Below are 10,664 nucleotides of genomic sequence, written 5' to 3'. Positions count from 1 at the left end.
ACCAAAATATTCCCACGCTGCCGGTCGACACGGCAGCCAATCAGCGCGCGGCACGGCTGACGCCTGGATGCGCTGATTGGCTGGCGCCCCGGCGACTTGGTGTTGCACAGCATCGCGAAACGGAGCCGCCTGGTGTGAATCACCGAAGGGGAGGAGAAGGTCTCACGGCTCACCAACTTTTTTTCAGTGTTTTGACATTGAACATTTGGATAGATGAAGAGAGGTCAAAATGCAGCTTGTGCTGCATGCCGCAATTGCGATATGCTGAGTCCTGACCACCGGCTTTGCGTCCGTCCGTATTTTCCGTATTTCCTATTCGGTTGAATGAGGTCGATAACAGGTTACTATGCCTTCAGTTCTTGAGCCTTGAGGTCATGGAATTACGCCATCAAACGAAACGATCATCTGGTGAATGTTACATCATCATTCGCAGCCCAGGTAGTTATATGTAACTAATGGCGATTAGGTATTTCACTTCACTCGTATTTGACTTGCCACAATCTATTTGTAGAACATAGATCAGATATCCCGACCCCGTGCCCTCTGCAGCATTGCTGTCATGCAGCCATGCACACCGCCCCTCTATCCACTAAATAATTATTTATTACTGGCACCAAGCATTGGTGCCCCCCCCCCCCTCCTATCCCACATACACACCAGCTTGTCCACTCCTAAGACCTATGAACGAAACCATCGACCCTGCGTAGACCACCAAACAAAAGGCATGGTTAGATCCACTTGACAACACGTTTTACGATCCGCTAAACCTCATATGTCACAGCTAAAGCTTCGGATAAGATAGGGCCGGCTGGAGTGATTGTCTCTGTGGCTGAGGGCCAAGGCCAGCGCCCAGCCAGCGCCAAACAGTGGCTCATGTGTCAGTTGTGAATGTGAGCCGGTAAGTGCCGCCTGCAACAGGACACCTCTCTCCCTGCCTCTCCGGCCCTCTACCCGCTCTGTCCTGCTCGGTGCTCCAGTCAGCTGTTACCTGACACCTATCCGACTCGTGGGAATCGACCGGCCAGACGGACCGCTGGAGTCGGACTCCGGACTCTGCCCGACTGACACCAGTCTCTGTCTGTGAGCTGTGTGACTTGAGACTCTTGTGTGACTCCGGACTCGGCCCGGCTGACACTGCAGTCTGCCTGTGAGCTGGGTGACTTCAGACTCTGTGTGGACGACTACGGACTCTGCCCGACTGACACTGCAGTCTGCCTGTGAGCTGTGCGATTCCAGACTCTGTCTAGGTGACTCCGGACTCTGCCCGACTGACACTGCAGTCTCTGCCTGTGTGCTGTGTGACTCTGGCCGATGTGTGACCCCGACCTCTATCCGACTGACTCCGGCCTCTGCTCATGTGCGACTGTGGCCTATGGCCCTGACCTCTGCACACCGGACCTCACCCCTGATATCTGTGATCTGATCTAGTATTTCTCTGACCTCTGACCTCGCTCTATGTACCCTGACCTTTGACCTTTGACCTCAAATCTCTGACCTCCAGGCAGTGCACTAGCGGACACCATGGCTCTGCAGGTGGGGATCCTGGCGCTGGTGGAAGGCCGCCGTCTGCGCCGGATGGGCCTCCAGGAGTCGGGCTGGAACAGGCTGTTCCTCCGACAGCAGGGCACCGGCCTGCTGGTCTACTCGCTGGTCATAGACTCGCAGCGTCGCCTGGAGCCGGAGCATGTGCGCAGTGCGCTGGCCGCCCTGCAGAGGTGCGTACTGCGTACAATTACCACTGACTGATGTCAGGAAGGAGGCGCGGGCTGCAGTGGGGGGGGGGGGGGGCAGAAGGGACGGTGCGGTGAGCGGGAAGGTCTTGAGATGATAAATAAGGAAACGTCTTCGAAACGCCGTGCTTCGATTTTCGATACTTTATCCATTTGTGAACGGCTGATGTCCTTCAGTTTGTGCCGACGGCTGCGGCCGTTCCGACACAAGCTGCGTACTGCGTATCGTATTTAAAGCACAATCAGCAAATAAGTAAATGATTACCACTCGGTCGACGGGAACTCTGCACGTCAGGTTTCAACGACTCGCTCTCTGCCGTGGTCTCCCGACGGCCTTCTTAGCTTCCGTCAGCTAGGGGAAGTTGGGGGAACGCCGAATACTTTTTTTCTGACGCCCGTAGCACGCAAGGTAGACAACATAAGCTATTCTTGTTGGCGTCATTCGAGAGGCCAGTCTTTTGCCTTTCAAACATACCAGACGCATTTAATGAATTCGCATACCGTTAAGCGCACAAACTAAAAATATCAAAGAAGTGACTTTTTCGGCGTTGCCCCGGACTGCGGGGAAAGCCGAAAATGGGAGAATGATCTACGGGGAATGCCGACATTGATGTTTTGCCACTTTATCCCAAACTTTATCCAGAATTTATCAAAGCTGACACGCGTTTTAAGAGCTTGAGGACGCTTGGTGCACACTGGAAGTTATAATTGTGTGATATAATAAGAGAATGCCAGGTAAATAATTCCTTATAGGTAACAGGCCGTTGTGTCGGTTGAAAGTGTAATTTGTGTGACTAAAAATTCGCGTTGCTATTCTACAGCAGTAAAGTCCACGTAGCGTGCTTTAACGTGCGTAATTGCACGTTTTCGGCATTACCCCAGCCAGCCATACTTTCATTTGCAGGCCCATAACTTTTCAACGTGCCGTATAAATTTCAAATAGGCAGCACACTTATGCAAAGACATGCTGAAGATTACTTGACCGAATTGGCCAGACAAACGGTAGCATAATGAGTAAGAAATGCAGCTTCAAAGGCGCATGTACATAGTACAAGGAACGCGTACCTTGAAAACGCTCTTGGCGCCCTCACAGCCGAAGTATTCCGAATGACGACTTGTAACAAACATGCGATAATTGTAGTCACTTAAGCTTCAGAGCATCACTGCATAGGCGGCGGAACGAGGGGGGGGGCACCGGGGCACCGTGCCCCCCCCTTGAATTCTGCAAGGGGGGCACCAATAGCAAGGTGCCCCCCCCCCCTTAAATTTGATGTATTAGTACCAGGGGCGGATTCGGGAAAACTCTAAGGGGAGGTTCATGAATCGAAGTGGTGCCCCTACCTATGCCCAAAATTAAAACCTCAACGGATTTCGGCCACTTTATTTTGGTGGTGCCCTATTTTCAGTTTTTTTTTTCTTTATTTTTGGTTAGTCATGTGATGACTGGTGCCCCTGCTAAGCCGCTGGTGCCCCTGGAAAGACTGTGGTACCTACCTACCCTGCCCCCTGACAAGCTTACGGTGGGCCCTGACATGACTTAGGTGCCCATGGGCCCTGACAGGCCCGTGGTGCCCCTGACAGGCCTGTGGTGTCCTTGCTAGGCCTGTGGTGTCCCTGGGCCTTGGCAGGTTTGTGGTGCCCCTGTTAGAACGCAGGTGCCCTTGACAGGTTTGTGGTGCCTCTGACAATCCTAAATTGCCAACGACAGGCTTGTGGTGCCCTTGACAGGCCCATGGTGCCCTTGCGAAGCCGGTGGTTCCCCTGCGAAGCCGATAGTGTCCCTGACAGGCCTCTGGTGCCCCTGGCAGGTCTGTGGTGCCCCTGGAAGACCTGTAGTGCTTTTGCTAGGCCGATGGTGCTCCTGGCAGGCCTGTGGTGCCACTGACAGGCCCGTGGTGCCCCTGCTAGGCCTTTGGCACCCCTGGCGGGCCTGTGGTGCTCCTGGCAGGCATGTGGTGACCCCAGGCCCTAAGTCATGACCCATGTGACCTCCACCCTGGGATTCGCCACTGATTAGTACTGCGATGGCTTCTTGGGAATTATACATGTAGGATAAATGGAATTTATCAAACGACAATAAGGAAGAGACAAACACATAGGTACTTGAGGATCAGCTTAAAGTTAACCACACATACGGGCAGGGGTGTAATTTTCCTAAAATGATTGTGGGTGCCCAGCTGTAGGGGCACCCGGCGCCAGGCCGTTTTGGGGCGCGATAGATATTCTTTATGTGGGAGCCTAAATTAACACCGAATTTGATAACATTGCTAGCCGAATGGCGCTTCAAGTGACGTGTCTGACTAAGCAAATACACGCTTAAAAGTGGAAACTGACCGGAAGGACGTAAAAAATATGTAGAGAGGCGCCATCACCTATCCGTGCTTCTATCCTCAGGAAACTGAAATCCTTCTCCCCCACGCCACAACCCCCTTCCGGGCTGGACAGGCAACTTTATCTCATGCGGGCTGCTCCCTTGGAGCGGCACCGCTGCTCCCGAGGGAGCGCACCCCGTAGCCGGGTGCAGTCAGTGCTTTGGGGCTGGGTGGCCTGTCCTCTGGACGGGCTCAGCCCCGGCGACTCACTAGGGTGCCTGCCCAGACCAATGTCTCCCCCTAAATCCTATCATCCTTCCGGCTCTGCAATGGTCTTGTCGACCGAAAGGGCCTAACCCAACAAAACAAACAAACAAAAGAGGCGCCATCCAGTAGGAGGGGCACCGAATGTGGAGGCGCCAGACGGTTACGACTTACGAGGGCGCCGTGAGACGATGAAAAGGGCGCCATTCTCCTAGGAGGGCGCCGAGTGATTGAAAACGCTATGTGGTCCAAGGGCGCTAAAAGGCCAGAAGGGCGCCGCACAGTCAGTAGTGCTACGTTGGTGGGGACGTGGGGGCGCCAGATGGTTACGAGGGCGCCTTGAGATCATGAAAAGGGCGCCATTCTCGTAAAAGGGTGCCGAGTGATTGAAAACGCTATATGTGGTTCAGGGGCGCTGAGAGCCCAGAAGGGCGCCGAATAGTCGAGGGATGCACGGTGAACAGAGACCTAAGGACGCGAGACGGTCAGGAGGGCGCCGTTAGACCATGAGAATGGCGCGGTGCTGTCAAAAGTGCGCCATTCTCCCAGAAGGGCGCCGAGTGATTAAAAACGCTATCCATGAACGCGAGACGGTCAGGAGGAGGCCGTTAGAGCATGCGAAGGGCACCGTGCTTTCGAAAGGACGCTTGCAGCCTTGTAAAAGACTTGTGGGTGCTTTTTCATCATTGTGGGGGCATAATTCAGGATTGTGGGTGGCTGCATATGCCCCCACAAAGAGATATAAAATTAGGTACACCCCTGCATACGGGGGTGAACTGCCATTTTCGTTTAGTAAAAAAAAAAAATAATAAAAAATCATCGTGTCAGGGCTGTGACGAAAAATAAGTGGCCTAAATCCGATGAGAAAACAGGATTTGGGGGTACCCTAGGTTTGGCTCCTTGAGCCATGGTGCCCCCCCTTGTCTCAAATCGTTCCGCCGCCTATGCATCACTGACAGGTGGCATCCATGTCTTACGGTTTTAGAAATATCTCGAATTTCGGCTTTGCCCCAACTCCGGCATTGCCCCAACTTCCCCTATCGTTTCCGCTTTCGTTTTCAGCACAAAAAATTGGGACATCGCATGCGCACTCACGCACAGTGCTTGCTCGTTTCTAGCCTCGTTTGAGTCCCTGTGAATTTCCCTGACTTATGGAAGACAGGAAGATTTGTCCTGGTGGCTATTCATTAGCCGTTTTCATCAACGGTTATCTTGCAAATAACTTGCTTCCTTGAACAAATCCAACCAAATGTCTTTAAAGGAAAAGGGCCACCTTTAACATGGGGATTGAAACTGAGATAGCCATCTTGTAGCCCGTGTCCGAAAACCTATCTGTCTACCTCCTTACGGCCGATTTCGGCCTCCATTCGTAGTTATCGGCAATTCTAAAAGAAAATACGCCAGGAATGCGTCCTTATCCCAGGAATGCGTTCTTATCCGACAATACAGCCACCCGCGGCGAGGCTTTGGTTTTTTGCCAATCAGCTCCAACCAGCTCAGCTTTAACCAATCAGCTTATCTGACACAATCCGACGAGTCTGTCTTCTGAACGCTGATTGGCTTGAGTGTGACGTCATCGCTATGCCATCATACAGTAGGTGCCGTAGAGAGTATCAACATAGTACCAATATGTTAAATAGTTTTAAATACTTTTACCGCGAATTGTGCACTTCTGGCCAGGGGCGCCGCCACGGATTTTTGACTGGGGGGGACGGACTGACCGACTGAAAACCCAAAAGTAGGCATTCTTACCGTGGCTTTTTCGGCCCGCTGCATTCAAAGTTTAAAGCAAATATGCCACTTTTAACATTGGGTTTTGAACTGAAGTAACAGTTTTGTAGCCTGAGCTGAGACAAGAACAAATCAGGAGCTTTTATGGCCCAACGATCACCCTAGCCAAAGATATCGGTATCGATTTTAGGTTTGAAGACTTAGGTTTTGAAGACCCTTGCCGAGGAATCCATTCTCTTACGGAAAAATACCAGCCAATCAGCATTCAGCTGGTTTGAACTACGTTATATGATTGGCCAACGCGTAATCAGCTTCCGCTGCAATATCAGGCCTCTACGAAAGACGGTAATTGGTTCTTAACTTCTTATGAAAAATAAAACCCTTTTGCAAATATTCATTATGTTATTTCCTGACCATTTTAAGCATAAAGACTCATAAACCTGTGGCAAAACAACTGGTTTGAGGAAAGTAGTTTAGGTATTTCCTTTAACCCGAGACCGAATTCCCACCGAGTACCTACCTATATACACATCTGATGTCCGATTCAATTTTGACACGGCAAAGCCTCTAGTGTTCTATCAGGGTAAAATTGCTGATGTATGCCACTAATCTGATCGGTAATGCATATTGCATAGGATGCATACCCGCGTGGGGGAGGAGGCGTTGTATAGTTACAATCTCTCTTTCTGGCTTGTGCATGAATCGGCGCGAAGCGCCGCGAAAATTGGCAAAAAAACATCAGGCAAAACTGCTCCAAAATACGAATTTTGCAGCCCGTTTAACAAGTTTGATACCAGAAAACTTTAGGTCAGGTCACCAAGTCAAGTAGTCAAGTCGCCTCAAAGTTTTGTGGTCCTGTCAACGGTAGGTATAGCTTATTTCTTAGAAGCTGAAAATTTAGTGTAGTGTGACTGCAGAACTGTGGGGTCGGAGCCGGAATTAGTCGGAGTGAAAGTTTTGGCCAGAGTCGGAGTTGAAGTCTTCGAAATTGTTCGGATTTTGACTCCGAGGTCGGATTGGTTTAAAATCATGCTCTTGGCTAGTTAGACGAAATATATTATGCCCGTTTTCTGCCAGTCGTGTTATGCGACACACGTTGATCACGATATCAAAAATCGGCAGTTCCGCGATGACGGGTCGGATAAGAGCTGGAGATTTTGTTGGCCGAGGTGGCAGGGGTCAGACCAATGCATGTAGGCCCATACCCCATATACTGAGTATCTAAACCTCCTGGACCCTCTCAGATTCGGCACCGTTCCATCTCTTCCATCCTCAGGACAGTCAAATCCTTCTCCTCCACGCCGCGATCCACTGCTCCGGGCTGGACGGGCAACTTTATCCCATGCGGGAATGGCTCCACTGGAGCTATAGTCCTTTGCCGGGTGCAGTGAGTGCCAGTGGGCTGGGCTGCCTGTTCAATTGGTCGGGTTCAGCCCAAGTGGCTCACTGGCGTGGCTGCCCAGACCAATGTCTCCCACTGATTCTTTCATCCTCCCGCTCTGAAATGGTCTCATTGGACCGAAGGGCCTAATCAAATTTCGAGTAGGAAAACAACCAGTAAAACGCCTTTTGGGGCGACCAACGGAGCGAGCGAGGGGTGGGCCTTGCACGTACGAAATTGCGAGGGGGTACCTCCAACCAACTTGTGCACTGCACCCTACTAACCGGTCCCTACTCCCTAACCATGTGTCAACTTTCAGCATAATCGGTTCAGCCGTTCTCGAGATCTGGAATCAACCCCTGCATGTGCAAGCAACCCCCAACTGTGGCACATGGTCAAGGATATGCATTGCCTAGTGGGTGCCTACCTACATGCCAACTTTCAGCGCAATCGGCCCAGTATGTTACCGAGATATTATAATTGTTACAAAACTGACCTCTTCGTTTTTCACGTGGCAGGTGCATAATGGGTCACCCACATGCATCGAGAATAGTTCAATGCTTGTTAGAAGGAATGAAGCTACCCTTCAAAAATTACGGCATGTAAATCAGTCAAGTGGTTCCTGAGATATAAGTCTCGCAAAAGCATGACCACGGCCGGCCGCTCATACTCAAAATTCAGAAATTTCCCGAAAGACTACGCTCGCTTCGCTCGCTCCGTAATGAGTTTGGGGGGGACGTCCCCCTTCCATTCTGAGAGTGGGGGGACGCGTCCCCCCCGTCCCCCCCCCCCGGTGGCGGCGCCCATGCTTCTGGCACCAGTTTTAAAAAGAAAATGAAAAATAATAATGTCAAAATGAAAAACAACGATATCTTCATATTTCACGAAGGTGGCCCTTTTCCTTTAACGGCAAGCATCTTCGTTGCAGGATGTTTTTCAGAATTAAAATATAAAAAAATGTTGATGAGTTGATAAGTTAGACAGATAAGCACTGCTAAGCAACTAACAAACTTCTAAGAATCATTGACGAAATGGCACCAAATGTGACTAAATGTGTGCAAGGTAACCGTCGTGAATATGCGTATGAGCAGACAGATAGCATGCGGTTACATTTGCACCATATATCCGCTCACGGCTCATGTCTTTGAAACTTTCAAAGTGCCGGTGTTCACTTCAGGCTACGTAATTGCTTGTGTCAACAGCTCTTCTATCAGCGAGACGAGACTTGGCAATGTTTTCAATCTAACCTATCATTCTCGTCCGATAAGAATTGTTCAGAAATGCTAAATTGAACGTCTAATGACAGTTAAGCTAACGGCCGGTACTGACTCGGGGTGTGAATGTGATGGATTATCACAAAGACAGTGACCACGTTTCCATGGGCATCACTGATCCGGATCAGTGAAAATGGATTAGCTAATCCAGTAAAGTTGGACACTATATGAAAATCAAAATAAGGGATTAACTGCTTATAGTTATAAGCCTAATCCACTTTGAATTCTACCCTGTAGCGAAGAGTTCGAGAAATAAAATGCGGTTTAAATTTGCTGATCCGGATGTGATACCCATGGAAACGTGGTCGGTGTGGAGAAGGACCGCGCAATTACAGTCAGAGCCCCGATGACCCCTCTGATGTCTACTCGGGTGTCCCCTTTCCCAGGCAGTACCCGCTGCTGCGCGCGCGCGTGGAGCGGGTGGACGGCGCCGAGCACCTGGTGGCCGGGCCGTGTCCGGACGTGCCGCTGGCGGTACTTCCCCCGGCCCGTCACTGGCTGGCCGAACACCACCGCCAGCTGCGGCACGTGCACATCGACCCGGCCGCCGAGCCGCTCTGGAAGGCGGCGCTGCTGCACGAGCCGGCCGGCCTGGCGGCCGCGCCGACGGCGGCGCCGCACCGGGCCGTGCTCTACTTCTGCATCTGCCATAGCATCACGGACGGATCCAGCAACGGCCTGCTGCTGGGCCGCTTCCTGGAGAACCTGGACCGGCTGGCGGCCGGCGGCCAGCCGGACGTCTCTCAGACGGCCCCGCTGCCAGCCCCGGTCGAGGAGCTCGCCAAGAAGCAGCCGCGGCCGCCGCTGAGCCTGGCGCTGGTGCGCGCCGCGCTGCGCACAATGCGTGTATGGTACGGCCGCGATCAGCACCCGTTCCTGGACCGGTTCGTGGCGCCGCTGGACCCGGACCGGCCGCTGGAGAGCTACTGGAACCAGATGCTGCCGCAGGTGATGTCGCAGCCCGAGTCGGAGCGGCTGCGCGCTCTGTGCCGCCAGCACGGGGTGACAATGAACGCGGCCGTGTCGGCGGCCGTCAGTCTGGCGGCGGCGCGCCTGCTGGCGGCCCCCGGCGCGCCGGCCGGCGCCGTGTCGCCGCCCGTCTCGCTGCCCACTCTCTGGATGGTCAACATGCGCCGCTACCTGCCGGAGGCGCGTGGCGTGCCCATGGCCGGCGCCGGCCTCCTGTTCGACTCTGTGCGCGTGTCTCGCACGGACGGCGACCACTTCTGGCAGCTGGCTGCTCAGGTGCGCGACCAACTGAACGACCACCTCGACAGCCGTCTGCTGCTGAAAACCATCGAGCCGTTCTACCGCGGCCTCAGCCCTCCCGAGAAGCCGCCGCCGCCGCCGACCGCGCCTGTACCGCCGCGCAGCAAAATCCTGTACGGCATCAACAACATCGGCTCGCTGGACACCGTGTTTCCGCGCACGGTGCACGTGCGAGCCGCCGAGCTGCACCGCACGTACCGCGACCACGCTACCACCAGCGCGTTCGGCAGCCACTGCTTCCAGACGGTGGCTGGCCGGCTCTGCTACGACCTGAACTTTGTGAACGGCCGCGCCGGGCCGCAGCACGCCGAGCGCTTCTCTCGGGAGGTGATGCAGGTGCTCAGGGAGGTGGTCGGCGACGGGCAGGGCGGACAGTGAGGGAGGAGATACAACGGAATACGCCAGGCAAGGTAGACAGTGAGGGAGGGGAAACACCGGAATACGCCGGGCAGGGCAGGGCAGTGAGGGAGGGGATACACCGGAATACGCCGGGCAGGGCAGGGCAGTGAGGGAGGGGATACACCGGAATACGCCGGGCAGGGCAGGGCAGTGAGGGAGGGGTACACCAGAAAGAACTGAGGAAGGGGATACACCGGATAGAACTGAGGGGGGGGGGGGGGTACTAGGGAGGGGGTACACCGGATAGAACCGAGGTAGGGGATACTCTAGGCAGGGCAGAGATTGAGGGACGGGGGACGGCGCC

The 10,664-nt window shown here is 53.4% G+C and overlaps 1 protein-coding gene across 1 annotated transcript; it reads left to right on the top strand.

Annotated features, from left to right (window-relative positions):
* Positions 1–1,506: 1,506 nt before the first annotated feature.
* On the top strand, positions 1,507–10,401 carry LOC122363573. Its single transcript, XM_043333027.1, has 2 exons — positions 1,507–1,715; positions 9,079–10,401. Exons 1-2 carry the CDS (start codon positions 1,522–1,524, stop codon positions 10,337–10,339), a joined length of 1,455 nt encoding a protein of 484 aa, XP_043188962.1. The 5' UTR covers positions 1,507–1,521; the 3' UTR covers positions 10,340–10,401.
* The last annotated feature ends 263 nt before the right edge of the window (positions 10,402–10,664 follow it).

Source organism: Amphibalanus amphitrite, unplaced genomic scaffold (assembly GCF_019059575.1).
Source record: "Amphibalanus amphitrite isolate SeventyFive unplaced genomic scaffold, NRLGWU_Aamphi_draft 000628F_arrow, whole genome shotgun sequence".
NCBI classification, from domain to species: Eukaryota; Metazoa; Arthropoda; class Thecostraca; order Balanomorpha; family Balanidae; genus Amphibalanus; species Amphibalanus amphitrite.
The sequence above is the reverse complement of the archived record's forward strand: the minus strand, read 5'-3'. Positions and strand labels throughout refer to the sequence as shown.